The following is a 19,501-nucleotide window of genomic DNA, read 5'->3' on the forward strand; positions in this document are numbered from 1 at the left end:
GATATTACTTGGAGTCATTCATGACATATTTCAAAAGACGTTGCATTCGAGTCGTTGAGTTCATCAAGATTATTATTAAGTCAATTATAGTTGGATATATTAGGAAATGGTATGCATGCCGTCAACTTTCGATGAAATGAAAGTTTGTCTTTTAAAAACGAATGCAATGTTTGTAAAATGTATCATATAGAGGTCAAGTACCTCGCGATGTAACCAAATTTAATGTATTCGTCCAGATGGATTAGGACGGGTCGTTATAACCATACTCCATTATCTTAAATTTAGCACTGAAGTACTCGAAGAAATTGAGTTTAATTACCTTAGATTGGGTACACCATTCACCATTTACATTTATGCCATTTATAGAATTCGTGTTTCGCGTATGATTCAACAAAGTGTGAAAGAATTTAGAGTTATCTTCACCACACTCGATCCACATCACTCGTGATTTTTAAAATGCATCAGCTTATTCATATATATATATATATATATATATATATATATATATATATATATATATTGTTATTTTTCAAACTATTAAAATTATTATTATTATTATCATTATTATTATTATTATTATTATTATTATTATTATTATTATTATTTTGATGAGTGAATCACATTTATATAATTAAAGGTTACATAAGAAGATTTAGGTAGTGTTTGTTTTCCAGTCTGCATATCTTATTATATCTTATGTATGCGTTGCAGCCGTTTGTATTACGAAGTGTTTGCTTTTCTAAAATAATGTCTTATTCTGTCTGCAAACTCGCAAACTTATAAATATGCGTTTACATGTTTCAGACATAATTAAGTTACTTTGTAGATATAAAAAAAGTAACCTTCACTATACAGACCTTTAAGCAACATCTTATCTACACACACGGTTCACATGTTTTTAGATAAAAATATTTTAAAAACAAACAAAACCTAATTATTCTCATTGTCTTATATTAATTAAATTAAAATTATTTAATGAGTTTCTATACATTCACCTCTAAGAAGATTAAAATTTGTTATACATGCAAAAATTTAAAATTATATGAATTATTTTCTCTACATTCAAGAATTTAAAATTATATTTATGAAGCCTCTTATTCATCTTCAAAAAAATAATATTTCAAATAATGTTTTATTCTGTTTTAATACATAATGTAACATCCCGCATTTTTCCGTTAAATTATTTTAACGCCCGTCTTTTTATTTTTGATAATATCGTTCGTATCTAGATTCGTATCCTCCATTAGCTAATGTTCTTAATATTTTCGCTATTGGATTATAACATTCCGTTTACTTTAGCGTATTTAAAATAATTCGTTCGGTTAATTCACGCGCCCGCTTTTAAACTCGAGGGGCCAACTTTGCCAATTGACCAAAGTGGTAACTTGGTCAAATGGTCAAAGTCACCACCCACCACTCATTCCATCTTCCACCATCTCTTTTTTTTTTTCTTACTTCCATATTTTCTCCATCTTCTTCATTTGTAAAGAATCATCATCTATTTCACATCTAGGAAGCTTACAACAAATCCGATTGCATATTTGGAATCCTCTCTTCATCCTCTACAACTTGATACCAATTTCATCTCGCTTGGGTAACTTTCTAAAAACTCTAGATTTCTCAGATTCATTTTATAGACTTGAAATGGTGTTAATTAGTGTCTATGGCTCATTGTGATGTCGTGTATGTAATTTGTATGCTCGATCTTGTTATTTTGAGTAACTAGCTTGAATATGAAAAATGGGTTAGTTTAATCTTTGATTTTAGTTGATTAAATGTTGTTAGATATTAAAGTTCATGTGTTAATTGTGTTACTAGCTTCATATGCTTCGATTTGGTACGTTGGATGACATGAAAACCTTACTTTAACATGATTAATGATTTCGTGATTCTTGACTAGGGTTTGATAGACCTTAAGACGAACTTTTGATGCATTGAATGCTATGAGATGTTATTAGCGAATGTTTAGTTGTATTGTATGCGTAATTACCTACAAAACGGCATATTATATATGTGTAGTAAGTTCCCGAATCATAAAATGCGTTTTACGAACTTGAAACTTTAATGATGAACTTTTAACGATCATTCGGCGAGGATTTGGTCTTTTTAAATGATGTAATTGTTTGATGATATGTGTTTAGTCGTATTCCTCATTAAAATACCTTTCCAATGATATAAGATACGTGTTTTGAGTGTTTGCGGTTCGTAAGTTGTGTTTGAAATGGGTTTGGCTCGAGACTTGTCAAATTGCAGCAACAGCAATATGTAATACATTTGGACGCCGTCCCAACCCGGACGCCATCTAGCTCTTCACTGTTGGACACCGTCCAGCCATTCTGGACGCCGTCCAGATGGTCTGTGAAGGGCTGTCCAGTTTTGCCATTTTTCGTTTAATTCCAACTATGCTACGCACCTCCAATTAACATGTAACTTGTTCTAACATGCTCATATATGATTATAAAACTCAGAAAAATTGTTCGAGACCCGACCTGAACGTGTTGACTTTTTCGTTGACTTTGACCAGACCAAAGTTGACTTTTAGTCAAACTTGACCAAATACTTATACAAGCGTTCTAAAATGCTTTTATACTTCTATCTTGCATGAAACTTGACAACGTGATTCACATGCTACTTAATCGAGTTGTAACGAGCCATAGGACTAATTGAACACATTTCACCCGTCCTTGTGTCGTAACCCGTAATTGATACGACTTATTTGTTTAGGTCAAGGCTAAACAACTTTCGTTTGCACAACGTTTAATTTCAAGTACTTTGGCATGCAACTACGGTGAGATCATAGTCCCACCTTTTCAATAACTTTTATACTTTTAAATCGTGGGCTGAGAAACATATACTTTGTATACATTTTATACGGTTTATACTTTTATACTTTGAACACAAATACGAAAGCAAAGATACGTACGAGTTAGAACGAAAATCCTCAAACCCGATTATCATCAGTTACACTTGTAGGGTGTAAGCGAGAACTTATGCTGTGTGGCCATACGGGTTTAACGAACCCTCATTCGGACGGTTCCCTACCGTTAGCGAATAAAATATAATTTTATCAGAATAGTGTATGTTCTAACACTATTATGCAGAGGTAAGATTCAGTTAAGCTTTGGTAATTGGGTGCTCGTGATACAAACAACATCTTTTGAGATGTATACGCTTGATAATTGATTTATACTAAATCTTATGGTTCAAAAACATACTTTACAAATACACCTATGATTTCACCAACGTTTTTCGTTGACAGTTTTCTATATGTTTCTCAGGTTCATACTTGGCTATTTGATACATGCTTCTGCGTACACTCATACTTGCTTGGGGTCAAGCATACATGCATACACTTTGATTACTTGCTTGAGGTCAAGCATACATTCGCACACTTTGATTACTTGCTTGGGGTCAAGCATACATACATACATACATACATACATACAAACATACATACATACATACATACATACATACATACATACGCTATTGATAGCATTCGGGATTTACAACTTATATTATGTCGCAAATTATTTTATTTATACTTTATACTTTTGTAAACTTAAACTAGTTGTCCAACCGTTTGGTAACTAAACTTTGCAAGTCATACGCATTTCAAATGAATGCGACATAATTTTGGTCAAACGCGTCTCATTTAGGGACTATGACCACGCAACGGGACCTAAGTTAACGGCGCCGTCAATGACGATTTTGTCAGGTCGTTACACATAAGATAAGATATTAGGTATTCATAGATTTTCTTACTCTTAAAGATTGAGTGGAGAGTGGTACACAAAAATTGTAAGTTTCATTTGGTATGAGGTAAAGAATACTTTTTTCTATGACACATGTCAAATAAGTACACTGTGTAGTCTGTCTGTCTATGCTATATCAGCGTCACATCAACAATCAATACTAACCCTTTAATATATTCATGACATACCTTTTTATCATCAAATGGATCCAGGTCCACTTAAATTAATTAATACAATGTACCACTCATAATGGGTAATGTTTAACAAAAAAGCCAAATGCTCCGTGATTGAATATGCTCAACAACGACTTGGTGAAGCACGGTCATTCAACGACATGCCAAGAAAGCTTGCTAGTATTAGAGTCTTCAACGACTTGGGGCAAGGGAGCTCCAGCGCCGAACCCGATAATAGCATCCTTATAATTCTTTCCATCTATATATGTTTACATTTTGTTTAATAACTTTGCAGGCAAATAGTTCATGCATGACTTTAGGTGTTCCACAAAACGAAAGTCATCGGTGCAGTTTAATAATCAAGTAGAATTCCAGTTAATTAACGTAAATATATGTTTCTCTAAACCTGTTGTGAACTTTCAATCTTATTTGTGAACTTTTATTTCACCAAGTATGACCGTTTTTAGTGTATAACTAGTCATGTGGTCCGCGCGGTACGACGTAATTGCATAGCTTTAATAATTCACGTTTACATAGATGGTTTATTTTGTTCTTGTACAACATACTCTTAGCTAAGCAAACATGCACCATGCACTGGAACTAGGGATGAGCACGGTACGGAACTGGTACCGAACCGTACTGGAATCGAAAAGTGTCGGTACCGAATTTACCCAATTTCGAATACCGGTACCGTACCGTTTTTCCAATACCGGTACTGGTAATTTTCGGTATTATACCGTTTGTCCCGAATTTACATTTTTTCGATTTTTTCATGTATTTAGTACGGTTTAAATACGTTTTTTCGATTTTTTTCGGTACCGTACCGAAAAATACAGATACCGAATTAGACTAATACCAAATGGGGATGAGCATGGTACGGAATCGGTACCGAACCATACCGGAACCGAAAAATACCCGTACCGAATTTACCCAATTTCGAATACCGGTACCGTACCGTTTTTCCAATACCGGTACCGGTTCGGTACCGGTAATTTTCGGTATTATACCGTTTGTCCCGAATTTACATTTTTTTATTTTTTCATGTATTTAGTACGGTTTAAATACGTTTTTTTCGATTTTTCGGTACCGTACCGAAAAATACCGATACCGAATTAGACCAATACCGAATGGTACCGTACCGAAAAATACCGATACCGAATTAGCTTAAAATCAAGGACCGGAACCGATACTGAATCCCGATCGGCACCGATTTTCGGTACCGGTACCGGTTCGGTTTCGGGAAATCGGGAAATCTGCTCATCCCTAACTGGAACTAGAGTTTGTTAATACAAATGTACAATACTAAAAAAACATGTTACATGCATTGTAATGAAAAGGCACCTGGGTTTGAGTGTGTTATCTTTAGTCGTTGTTTCTCTTTTGTGTCTACAAAAGATTAAATATTAAACACGGACATTGTCTGAGTTTCGGTTTGCATTTTTGACATATTTATACAAATAAGTTCTAAAACATCTACTTAGGAAGAAACATAATAATAAGGTTAGTCTTTCAAATCTTTCTGGCTGTCTAACCCATCTACATTACAAGTGTGCACTATCTGGTTTCAAACCGAATAAACCGAATATCGAATCGAATCCAAATAAAAAAAATCAAAACGATTTTTTAAAGACTTACTTTATAATTTTTTTTAGAATTCTTGTTGTATATTTGATATATGTCATACTTTGTAAATTCATAGTTATCATCAATAAAGATTTACTTGTTTTTCAAAAAAAATAATTATTTTATTAATTAGATCACATAGATAATTTCAAAAATTTTAAAAAGAAAATTGCAACATATATAAAATAATTTGAGAGTGTGACATTATCAATATATTAATATTATTTGAAATATATGTTGTAATACTAATCTTAGTGTGACATAGATAATTTGAGAGTGTTGTTGGGGGCGAATGTGGGTTAATGTGAGATTATGCTTAATGACTATACTAATCTTAACCCATAACAATAAGTGTTTTGATGATGACATATGCACATAACTAAAGGTGATGATAGACATCTAGATATAAATATACAAGTTCACTAATCCACACTTACTCTAGCAAAAGAACAAAACTAAATAAAGCTTAAAATAAAAACTGAGGTACACGGTTAGGACAACGGTCAATCGCAGGTCAGACCCTGGAGACTTGCACTCAGATTTATGAAATCTGGGTTGCACGGTCGACTCCACGGCTGACCTTTGATTAACCGTAGAAGCTTCTGTCCCAAATTCCATCGATTTTAGTTCGACTACTTTGGGGCATCTATAATTCATGAAACCTGTTCAAACATGCTTAGAATAGTTGCCTCCTTCATACCCAAAGAAATTTTGATCACTAGAACACTAATCTTGGTTAATCACACCTCATGACTTCTTAATGACGATTAAGCCTTGATTAAGGATAACACATAAGTGTTTTAGGAAAACATGTACATCTAAAATGTATCTAGACATTCTTAGGATGGTCACCAAGTCCCAACCAAGAATTGCTCCTTCCTTGTACATGTGTTGGATATTAATGTATACTTGTACATTAATCTTGCAAATGCCACTTTACAAGTAAAACTTACATAGCCTTAACTTAATGCTATGTTATCACTATATGTTTAATTCAAAATTATCTAGTGATCTCTTGCTAGTCACTACATGAATATTACTTGACTACTTGCTATTAATACATGTGTATTATTTAGCTATGTGCTAAGTGCTAAATGCTAAGTAGTTATTTAATATATTTATGTGTGAACCATGTCTTGCTATATGTTACAAGTTGGATTCCACTAACTAGTATTTTGACTACTTCAATATATGCTTGTGCTACTTGGATAATGCTTAAAATGTCATAATCTAGTGATCTTAAAAGAAAATGAATAATTAACACACATAGGTTTGCCTAAGTCTAAAATTAAGTTTATGAATAAGTTTATACTTGATTTAACTTGATGTCTTGCAACATGCTTAATTGTTATTACTTGCTTAAATTGTCAAGACATCATTAACACACTTAATTAATTGCAAACCAGTTCAAATTTGAATACTAACATGCTTTGTAATTAAAGTGGGTTTGTGTCATCAATGACATGTTGACCAACCAATAGAGATTTAGCAAATGTGTTAATTATATATCAAGGATTATGACAAAACTGAGATTGCATCAAATGATTATCATGACGTGTATTCAAGAATGTTAGACTTTTCACTTTGAGCATGACAAGTCACTATCAATGCAATACATCCAAGGTAAATAGACATTTAATGCATATAGTACTTGTATAGGATGTTAGGTATCTTTCGCAGGTGTTAAATGAAGTAAAGTCTCTAAAGAGTGATGTCCAAAACTGATTCAAGCGGCTATACAGCGGATACATATTTTGGACTGGACCATGTGCGGTCGACCCACGATCTACCGTGGGTCAAGCCGCAGACACGGCTGACTTGTTTATCTCTCTATATAAATAGCAAGGCTTAGAGAACTTTGAAGACTTTGACCTCTTGAATGCTACAACTCAAGATCATCAGAGAATCACAAGAACAAAACACTTCTACATATGTTTGTGATTAGCAAGAGAAGTTTTATAATCTCATAGATTATAAAAGGGGTGTTTGTAAACTTACTTTCAAATTCTTATCTTTGTAAGTTTGCATAGTGTTGTAATAACCCTTAGAATTGTCTTATGATTGTCATCACTAGAAAAGGGTGAGTCCTTGTAGTTTGTAATTAGAAGCATATGATAGCTTAGCTATCTTCTTCCTTAAAGGGAATTAGGGAGTTGATTAATCTCATTGAAGATTAATACTTGTCCAAGGTGAAGACAAGTTGATCTAAGTTTGAGGTAATCTTTCAAAGGGATAGAAGGATTAGGTTTGTTGTCTAAGGAGAAGTACAAGGCTTGTAAATCAGATCTCCACCGGATTTGGAGAAAGGTGCTTAGTGAAGCAAAAATCCCGATTAGTGAATCGGGGAGTGAATTAAGGTGGATTAGTTAAAATCCACCCGAACCACTATAAATCCTTGTGTTTATGTTCTTCACGGCTGATCAAGTATTGTTCAAATCTTATTGATCATCGAAAAAGTTTTAAAAATCGTATTAAGTAACTATTCAACCCCCTCTAGTTACTTACATGTGTCAATACACTTTTTAAACTAACATTGCAAGTATTTGACTGCAGATAAGATTTCTGACGGAGTATTTGTTTATATTAAAGAAAAAATAATGCAGGTAGTACCTGTAGTTTGTACACTTTTGCAACGATACACCTAAACTTTTATTTTTGCACCGTAGATACCTGAGGTTTGATTGAATAACGTCTGTGGTACCTCATACTAATAGCCGCGAACTCTGTTAGCTTAAACCCTCACATGTGCACTGCATGTGCGGGTAATTTTATCCCATCAACTATATGTTTCCCTAGTAAAAATACATACAATACGTCCAGTTAGTTGAAATATACAAGTGACAATTTTTTTTCTCCTTATTCTTATGCGTTCAACATCATAAACAATACAATAACCCTATTTGCGAACGAGATGGATTCTCGTTTATATCATATGCGAAACGAATCAGACTCCTATGATTTCAGCGATTTATATAGTAAGATGTTATATTCATCATGTTTTTTTATAATTTAACTGCTACTGTTTCATTGATATTGATCAGATTTTTTTTTTTTTTTTTTTTTTTTTTTTGTAGTTGAATATCCTAGACTTTTTACAATCAAATTACGTCATGGTGGCCAATTTACTCATCTCCACGTAGGGATTATGTGAATGGTAAGACAACTTATTTCGACTTAGTTGTAAGTGATACATTTAGTGTTAAGGAGATAACAAAAATGGTGGTAGATCTTGGTTATGATTGCAATTCTAAGATGTCATACCATTTTTGTATACCTGATTCAAATTTGGATTATGGATTAGAACCATTAAGTACAGAAAATGGTATTAACAATTTGAAGCAGCATGTGGGGTTAAATAAAGAGATTTATTTGTTTATTGAACATGAAGTAACAAAGGTTGATGATATAGTGACAATTTTAGTTGAGAATAACATAGGAGAAGAACAATGTGAGGATGATGATAGTGACTTGAATGTTGATGAAGATAAGATAGGTAAAGAAGAAAGTGAGGATGATGATATTGATTTTAATGTTGATGAAGATAATCAAGTACAACATTTTGATATTGATATGAATGACTTTCATTGTAGCATTGACAAAGATATTGAATTCATGGGAAATGCTTCTAAAATTATTTATGTATGTCCCACTGATCAACATATAGTTACTATAGAAAGGTTGAATGATGATGAGTTTGATAGTAAACTTGAGTATGAGCATGATATTGAAGCGGACAGGAAGAAGAAGTTAAATGAATTAAGTCTGCAACAAAAACATGTGTTGGATGTGACAAAGAGTAATCTGTATATGGGTCAAGAATTTGGGATAAAAGATGAAGCTATTGAATGTATAAGGTTGCATGCCATTGAAACTCAGAGGGATATTGTGTTTAAATAAAATGATAATAGGAGGCTTAGAGCAGTTTGTAGAGGTTTAAAAGCAGACGTTGTAAAAGTGAATGAATAAAGGATGAAACAGTGGGTAATAATAAACAGAATGGCAAGAATGTAATTGTTGATTCTGAGAAAGAGAAGGGTAATAAAAGTTAGAGAACCAGAGAACATAACAATGTGGAATGCAAGTGGGTAGTTCATGTATCAAAGAGAAGTGGTTCAGAAACATGGCAAGTGGTAACATTTAAGGATAAACACATATGTGCTTGGTTTAGAGATGTTACACATTTCACATAGTACTTTCTTGCAACAAAGTTGGTTGCACAACTACCCTCAAATCCAAGATTACCAGCAAAGGCAGTTAAGGTACAGGCTGAAACACAATATAGAATGAATGTGTCAAAGATGAAGGCATACAGAGCATTACAGAAGGCAAGAACAATTGTGGATGGGGATTATGCTGAATAATATGCTCACTTAAGGGATTATTTAGTGGAACTTAAAAAGTTAATCCAGGTACTACTGTCAAGGTTGGAACAGAACCATGTGATGAAGATGCAACAAGTATGATCTTTAAGAGAGTATATATATGTTTAGGACCATTGAAAAGTGGCTTTCAAGCTTTAGGCATTTGAACCAATACAACATTCGAACAAACTAGTATATGTTACAACAGATGAATTAAGTAGAAAACCATCCATTCGATTAAACATAACATTTGAATGATTACATTCCAAAACATTACATCCAACTGATGATTACATTAAACAATCAAAACATCCAAAAAACCAAACTACAGTTACATTGGAAATCAATCATCTAACTAACGAAAACAACATACAACACAAAAACAAAAAACATTAACACAACTGGGAGCTTCATCTTCTTATCCTGACTTTTAAGCAAGTTCACCTCAGCTTCAAGATTATTTTTTGACCTCAACAAAGCAGGTATAACAGTAAGTGATCGAGAACACATAGGTGGATCGAACCAAGCAATAAACGGACAATTGGACCACTGTGAACAAAAATGCATTTTATTAATAACAAACAATTAGAAATTTTTGAGATAAAAACGTAGTTTAATACCTTAGTAGGGCAACTATAGTACCAGAATTTCGATCATTCCATGAACAACGAATAACAACAGTTCTTCCACAAAAGCAATCAACCATTATGATGAATTAGGTGTTTAAATTAACAGAAACTCGAAGACTGATGTGATTTGATTATGGTTTACGCGATTAGGGTTTACAAATATTTGGGAATACAATCGAATTATAACTGATGAGTCGTTGTAGTGTTTTATAGAGATAATACATTACTTGATGGGACGAAAATACCCTCACATGTAGTGCACATGTGAGGGTTTAAGCTAACAGAGTTCACGGCTGTTAGTATGAGGTACCACAGACGTTATTCAATCAAACCTCAGGTATCAACGATGCAAAAATAAAAGTTTAGGTGTATCGGTGCAAAAATGCAAAACCACGGGTACTAACGGCGTAATTTTTTCAATATTAAAATTAATATTTAATATTAATATTAATTTTTAAAGTATATTTTAAGAAAAGAATAACTCCAAAAGCTTTTATTTTAGGGCCACCGTTACACGTATAAATACGCGCACACGGATTCACCAACAAATTCATTTATTGAATAAAATAAAATAAAATAAAGTTTCAACAAAACTCTAATTCTCTCAACTTTCAATTTCAAATCGATTAAAGTTAAATCGATCAAGTTAAATCGATTAAAAGTTTATGATGTATCAACAAGAAGACACCGATTGGGCGATAGCAGCAGAATCCACGTGGACACGATACGAAGACAAGTTATTTGAAGAAGCTTTAGTCTTGTATCCTGATGACGTAATCGGACGATGGCAGAAGATAGCGGATGCGGTTCCTGGTAAAACGGTAGATCAGGTGAGAGCTCATTATGACGTGTTAGTTCATGATTTGTTACAAATTGATTCCGGTCAAGTTGAGTTACCGAGTTATTCCGATGATGCTGATGCTGATGACTCGTTTCTGAGTTGGGATCCTGAGTTACAAGCGAGTCAGATCTCGTTTGGAATGGGGAAAGGGAATAATAATAATAAACATGGTATTGATGGTGAACGGAAAAAGGGAACACCCTGGACTGAAGAAGAACATAGGTACGTTTCGCTTTATTACTTGTACGTTTCATAATTAGGGTTAATTCTATTTTACCATGTTTATCATTCATATACTCCGTATCAAATACTTATATTATGATTAATAATTAATAATTGTATGTTATCGGATTGCCAAAAAAATGTGATTCGAGTATATTGTACGAAATTTTAGGCATGTCATATCAAATAAAAATAAAAATAATTTCAGGTTTATTTAAGAAAGAGGATTGTTAATTTTTTTATGATTATAAATTTATAATTCAGTTTGCAGAAATCTCGAATGTACGTGTGAATATATAATTAAGGTTTGTTATTATCTTTTATTTTTTTCTCATTTAATCCTATCCACATGGATTAAAGGTTATAATAAATAATTTTCTTATTTTTTAAAGGATGTTATTTATTTTTCTTATTTATATAAGTGGACAATTAAATTGAAACATTTACTACTACTCAACAGGAGTGTATTAATTGTGCTTTGAAATTATTTTGATTAGATTGTTTTTGATCGGATTGCAACGGTACGGAAAGGGGGACTGGCGGAGCATTTCGCGAAAAGTGGTGGTTTCGAGGACGCCGACACAAGTTGCGAGTCACGCTCAAAAGTATTTTCTCCGGCAGAACTCGATGAAGAAAGAGAGGAAGAGGTCGAGTATTCATGACATCACCACCACGGCGGATACAATGACTGTGCCACCACAGCCACCAGTAAATTATCAAGGACAGTTGGGTTATGAACATCAACAAAACTATGGTTACCCTATGTAGGAGTACAAGTACAAATAAGATTAGTGTAAATATTATGATTATAGAGTTACTCCGTATTTTTATAATTATAGGATAGAATTGGATAATTTTACTTTTCAAGTTAACAATTAAGGACTCTAATTTGTGAAGTCTTTGAATTTTATGACATGACTCATGAGGCTTAGATAGTGTTGGGTAATGTGTCATATGAAAGTGATTATTGCAAGTTATAGGAGTGAAATTGAATGCTAATTTGATTATAGTTGAATAGAGTACTTTGGTAATATTATTATATGTTTATGTACTTTATGTTTATGGATATAATCATTGTGTGACAAATTAGTAAAAAAAATTAAATCATACAATTGTAAATCGTTATCAATTTTGCAAACGTTGCGATCTTTGATTGGATGCAAAAATGGATATGGTGCGTTAAGTTTTATGCAAATGTCTGGAGATGTTAAAAGATATGAGAATGAGAGAATTGAGTTTGTGAAATTTTATAAGAACGTTTGAGGTCATTATATGTGAAGGTGTGAATGCCATGACTAGAAAACATAGGAGATAAAATGATATGGATGTGCGTTTTGACCATTTTGGATAAGTTCTTGACTTGTAAAGTGAACCATGTTTGGCTCATTCTACCATTCACAATCAAACTTTCATTTTCTTTTCTTGCAAGTACTTCAAGATTTGGTAGTTGTTCCTTTTCATGTTTTAGTTGTTGGTTAAAGTACTTTCACTATCTTTGGTACATTTTGTTGCATATCGTTTTCAACATTCATTATTCATTCTAGTTCTATTGCTCAATACGCGGTGCCAACTTGTATTAGACGGCTCGTTTATAACGATTGACTGTTCTTATTAGGCAGTGAGCATGTAATGCATTTTACAATGTTCAATGAATGATAAAAGTTACAACAAATCTTGGAGATGAGTAAATTATAACCATATCAAGTTATTAACGAGATGGTCAACGTTGTATGATTTTCGAATCTGTTACAAAGACTCTGAATATAGAAAACTGTGTATTCATACAAAAGCATTATTTTGGGGAAAAATTAAAAAAGAGAGGATGTAGCATGTTGGAAAAGTTATGCCTTGAGCCCATCTTCAATCTTTCGGATAGTTGCTCTCTTAGCATGAAAAGATGCTTCTAAGATACCTTCAAAGATACTAGTGTTAAAAACACTAGTCGGAATAGACTGAGTACCAGCATTGGCACTGCCAAAAGCTGAAACTGCCAACGCCGGTTCTTTAGTATCATTATTATACTGAAAATGTACGAGCCCTTTAGGAAACACAAACATATCACCTAATTGTAAAGTTTGTTTGAATAGCGTATGATTAGTATCCACGAACCCTACTTGAAGTGTTCCAAATATAAGAAACAAGAGCTCTGAAGGCCTAGGATGGATATGAACCGGATTAACCGATCCTGATGGGAATTGAAGAACAGCATATGAAACGCTTAGACCATCAAGTGCAGGGAACTCATTCACGCTCACTTTTATTGCCTCAAAAGTTGTCGGGTAGACGCCACCAACTAGTTGACGCAATCCCGTGAATGTGAAATAGTTGGCATCAATTGTTGTGTTTGGGGCCACAAAATCAGTTAGGATATCAGGATCCCCAGCGTTTGCTATATGAAGTATAGAGAACACGAAAACTAGAGCGCACGTTATTTCTAGCTTCGTAAACATTTTGTATTATAATCTGTGTTCCACAATCTAGGATTTTCAACTTTGTAAGGGGTTTAGGAGCAATTTATAAGATGATACAAGGTTGTTTCCTCGGAACAATTTATCGGATAAAACAAGGTTGTTTCCTAGGATATTATGTTTATCTTGATCATCACATTGTTAAGGTACATTATCTTTATGTTTTTCTATATTTTTAATAAGAAAATTTAGAAGTTTTATTAACATTCTAACCTTTTCTATTTCTATTGATGTTCTGTTTTTGATACTTTTATGACATTATTTAACTTGAAAAATTCACTTTTGAAACTTGTAACGTTGTTTGGAACGATATTTTGATCTTTTTCGACTAACAAGATGCAAGTAGATGGATCGAATGCAGAGCATGGACAAATGTAGCCATGATTCTTAACAAGGAGTACATTGAATAATATGACATTTATAAAAAATATGTCATATATTGTGTCAAAAGCATATGATAGGTATATTCCTTAAAAAATGAAATTTACCTATAGAACTCGTATAGCTTTTTGAATATACACAATTGATCCATCATTTAAATCTGATTGTGTACAATATATTACTCGCCTTTATATTATATTGTGCCGTTTGAAACAAGCCAAATGAGCGGTTTTGAGGGGTCCAAGATGTTCGGATATACACACTCTTACCACAATTGCATTGCACCATAATCAATCGTCGTAATTGAAACTGGATTGAATGTATGCAGGTTTGAAGAAACGAGAAAGACACCTAGTCGTTTTGAAAATGATGATAAACGTATGAGAGTTAACGTATAATGTATGAGAAAAACTAAAATAACATGTGCAAAAAAAAGTTTAGGTATAATCGCAATCGCAAATTCATATAAACCAGAGGAACTATCCGCGATTAACACTGAATTTCTCCAAGATAAACATCGAATTTATATCCCATACCCCACTTTTGTGGGATTGAGTTTTGTTGTTGTTTATTAACATCGAATTTATTTAACCAAATCAAGAACACTATCAATGTTGCAATCACAAACAAGATACACAAAATGCAGTTTAACCCGAAACCTGCACTTGATCTTCATAATTGTAGCAACATCTGTCTTAAACGATTTAGCTAAACTTCGTTATTAACACTAGTATTAACAACAGAATTCGGAACCAATACCAACCCTAGCATCACATTTCCATAGGCCGACAATGCCAATGCTGGTTACTTAGCTTCACCATTAAACTGAAAATGGACGAGCCCTTCAAGGGAAACACAAAAATATCACCTACTTGCAACTTTTGGTAAACAACTTACAAGTTATGTCAACAAACCTAACTTCTAAGAATGTCATGATGAAGGTTTGAAGCCATTTTTTAAGCTAAATTAAAAAAAAAAAAAAAATTGACAATTTGTGAACATATATAATATATAGATAAATGCAATAAACTAAACCAAAGAATATGTCCTTTGCTTGCAGTTTATCATAATACTATATACTATACTATTATTCAATGAAACCAAGAATCACATAATCGAAATACTGATAACAAGCTATAAACTTGCAACATTATACACTCACGCAAAAGTGTCACTCTTCAACAATTTATTAATTATCGCCGAAAGCGCGGGGGCACTCACCCCTCTTTCGTCACCAACAAAGCAAGATCTACCTTCTTCAGCAGCTTTACACAGTTTAGGATCCAACGGTACTCTACCAAGAAACGGGACCCCCATCTCAGCACACATTCTCCCCGCACCTCCACCGCTACTATCAAACACCTCACTACACGCAATCAAATCCAACAATTCAGGATCTTTTTCTCTCAAAACTGCCATAACCCTATCCGTAACATCTTCTTGTTCTTCTCCATTCTTGGATCGTTTCATATACTTGAATTCAGATATGGGTTGACATAACCCGCTCATATTCTCAACCACCCCAAGAACTTGAACCTCAACTTTCTTACAAAAACTCACACCTTTTCTCACATCTATTAACGAAACTTGTTGTGGGGTCGTAACTATAATCGACCCATCGATCCCCGATTTTTCAAGAAGCTGAACGATCTCGATGTTTTCATCTGATGTCCCTGGTGGACAATCAACAACTAGAAAGTCAATCTCATCCTAATAAAAGTCTCTTAAAAAAAAAATTATCAACCCGTTTTTTCGTGGACCTCGCAATATAGCAGCATGATTTGGGTCATCAATCATGAACCCAAATGACATGACCGCAATGGAGTCGACATAAACAGGTGACCAACCTAGGTTGCTTTTGTGAACCGTTTGGCCTTCTAACCCGAGCATTTTTGGCATGCTGGGCCCGCAAATGTCGATGTCAAGTAGACCTACTTGATAATCCATTGCAGATAGGGCAAATGCGAGCTGAGATGAAAGCGTGCTCTTGCCAACACCACCTTTACACGATTGAATCAGTATCTTATGTTTCACATTAGCCATGTTTTCAGCAATTGTAATCAAATCTGACAGAACACAAAAAAAATTGTACGAAAGTAAGAACAGAGTGAATATGATTCATAAATAAAGAATATAACCCGAAAAGAGCACAACAAGCAAACAGTAGATATTACACAGTTAACAGTTAGATAAATCCATAACATTTTAAACCTAATAATTCTATCAGATCATTATCTCAAAAAAAAAAAGTAGCTCTAACATGAAAACACTACAACTTAAAACAGAGAATTAAAGTTATCTACACATCTCAGGTGCACAGTTAGAGAAAAACACAAACAATCTTTTAATATAGTAAGATATTGAAGATAGAAAATTAGAAATTATTTCTTCAACCAAACACACTTTAATATTTTTGCCTAATTCAGGTAAGTTTTCCAAAAACAATTATACATAACTTTATCGTTTATCTATCAACTAATATATAACCTATTCCACAACAACCTGTAACAAAATTTATACTCCTAACTTCTACAAGTTGAACGATTTCGAGGGCTTTTTATGTCTAGGCAGCAGGAACCACATATACATAAAATAAAAGTTGTGTAACGACATAAACAATAAAGAAACCTGGATCGGGGCCTTTAGGAGCTGAAGCACATATTGCTTGATTAGGGCAACCTGCACATGCATCTGATTGTTGGAGTGTGGAGACATTTAAACAAAACTGGAAAAAGTGTCACTAAAAACTGGTTATGTTTTCACAATGGGGAAGACGGCGATTAGTTGGTTATCTCGATTGCAAAAGAGTGTTGCTTTGTCAACCACCGAAGCCGAATACATGGCTATTGCGGAAGCTTCTAAAGAGCTAGTGTGGTTGAAGAACTTCTTAGGCGAGTTGGGTAAAAGACAAGACTATTGCGTCTTGTATTGTGATAATCAAAGTGCGGTTCATCTTGGGAAGAATCCGGTGTTTCATAGTCGAACGAAACACATCAAGATAAGGTATCATTTTATTCGACAACATATAAATGATGGCACTTTATTCTTGGAGAAAATCCTTGGTACAAAGAATCATGCCGATATGTTTACTAAGGTGGTTACGACGGAAAAATTGAGGTTTTGCATTACCTCAATTGGTCTTCTCATGAATTGATGAGAGAAGACCCCAGCTAGAGATGTGAATGGTGTTACAAGTTTAACAAGTAGTATTGAAGACTTTTTATCGAAAGTCTACTCATCCGAAGAATGTGTTGAGCGTGCGTGTCCCAAATGATATTTGGCGGTAATCGAAGGTGGTTTAATGTTCTTGGTAAATTCATTGATATGAATGGAGCTTGTTCAAAGTCTTCAAGTGGGAGATTGTTGGAGTGTGGAGACATTTAAACAAAACTGGAAAAAGTGTCACTAAAAACTGTTTCAACACTTGCACGGATTTTGCAGATTTCGGTAAGCGTGAAACAGAGAAAAACAGATCAAAAACAGAGCAAATTGATTGTGCGCGGTGATGGTGCGCGGCGCGCTCCCTGCGCGCACTAGAGAAGTTTTGATCAGAAGGCTTGCTCGAAGTTTGGGAGTGTGCACGGCGCGCACGATGTCTGGCAGCAAGTGGGCAACTTGCACACATGGGATCCGATCTTGATTGATTCTCCTTTCACTTTAGGTGCTTAGTGGATTGCTTTACACCACTAATTGTGGCTGTGATCATGTCATTAGTGGGTGTAAAGCATGGCTAGTTGGTTTATCTTTCATGATTACTAGCACACTTGAAGATCAAGTTGTAGTTTGGTTGGTTTCTTGTTTGCTCTATATATAGAGCTCATTCATAGTCATTGTAACACACCACTCTCAAGTATTCAGTAATATAACAATCTCTAGTTGGTCCGTGGACTAAAGCAATCACAACGATTGCATATAACCACGTTATATCTTGTGCCGTTCTTACATTTTCGCATTTATTATCTTTCGTTCATTAAGTGGGTTGAGTGATCTTGATAGTATCACTACTCGACTAGTAATCTTGTAGAATTACTAGCGTTGTTTGAGTCCTAATATCCTAACACTGATTTCCCTGCATCTTCCGATTCTGTCCCTGGGTAGTCTGATTAGCACAAAATCAATCAATCAATTTATTGATTGAATAACAGTTAATAGTCATACGTTCATTGGCGTTATCGGGGACTCGTTTGTGGTTTCCGTTTTCCATTTAGTTTAGCTACTTCTGATTTCGTTTTAGCAAGTTGATATACGGCAGTTAAACATAGGTAAACAATGCACACCCGTCACTATACTATTTATTACACTAAAACGATGAATAGTAACTTAAAGCATTATCGTCTTTTAACTTTTTTTCCTTTTCTTTTCCCCTAAATATCATTTCACTTACAAAGTACCCCACTTTTTTGAAAAAAATCAAATCGACCCCCAAACAGAGGTAAAGTGTCAAAGAACAATTTTCATAAAAATTTTTAAATAAACTCCACCCAAATATTGAACGGGTCATATCCTCTCGCTCGCAACGAGTTAAATTTTTCTGACACCATCGTTAAACTCGAAATAATTTTAAGAACACAATGTCACTAACTATACGCAAAACGGAAGCTTTTTAAAAAACACTAAATATTTTGGTTAATTTTCATACACGTTGATTTTGCATTAAATTTTTAAAAGTTGACAATTCCATAGCGAAACGCGGAGATGCACATATATTGTTAAATTAAAATAATATTTAAATCTTTCACGGGTTATACCTTTTAGTTCGACTCGAGTTGCGCTTCAACGACATCATCGTTAGCCACGAAAATTTTTTACAAACTAAACGCAATAAAATACAATGAAAACCGAACTCCCGGCGCAAAGCGAGGGTTCGAAAACTAGTCGATATCTATTTATACATTTATAGAGTATAAAGACGTATACAAAAGTGGGCTAATCCTATAACCCTAGAATACTTTATACAGTTGGACTAGGCTAGGAAACGATATTAATGCCCTAACTGCGTAAATGAACCCAGCTCAATTCACCTCTGGTTAGTTCGACTAAACAGAGAA

General features: G+C 34.0%; 2 protein-coding genes and 1 pseudogene across 2 annotated transcripts; 1 reads left to right on the forward strand and 2 right to left on the reverse strand.

Moving 5' to 3' along the window:
* Positions 1-11,087: 11,087 nt before the first annotated feature.
* LOC139866242 (transcription factor SRM1-like) lies at positions 11,088-12,613 on the forward strand. The gene is made up of 2 exons (XM_071854423.1): positions 11,088-11,604; positions 12,102-12,613. Exons 1-2 carry the CDS (start codon positions 11,207-11,209, stop codon positions 12,370-12,372), a joined length of 669 nt encoding a protein of 222 aa, XP_071710524.1. The 5' UTR covers positions 11,088-11,206; the 3' UTR covers positions 12,373-12,613.
* An 832-nt stretch (positions 12,614-13,445) lies between these two features.
* Positions 13,446-14,054, reverse strand: LOC139869360 (germin-like protein 9-3). Its single transcript, XM_071857672.1, has one exon. The coding sequence runs from the start codon at positions 14,052-14,054 to the stop codon at positions 13,446-13,448; it is 609 nt and encodes a 202-aa protein (XP_071713773.1).
* A 1,450-nt stretch (positions 14,055-15,504) lies between these two features.
* Positions 15,505-18,657, reverse strand: LOC139868987 (cytosolic Fe-S cluster assembly factor NBP35-like; annotated as a pseudogene).
* Between the last annotated feature and the right edge of the window lie 844 nt (positions 18,658-19,501).

This window comes from Rutidosis leptorrhynchoides, chromosome 9, assembly GCF_046630445.1.
Source record: "Rutidosis leptorrhynchoides isolate AG116_Rl617_1_P2 chromosome 9, CSIRO_AGI_Rlap_v1, whole genome shotgun sequence".
In the NCBI taxonomy this organism is placed as follows: Eukaryota; Viridiplantae; Streptophyta; class Magnoliopsida; order Asterales; family Asteraceae; genus Rutidosis; species Rutidosis leptorrhynchoides.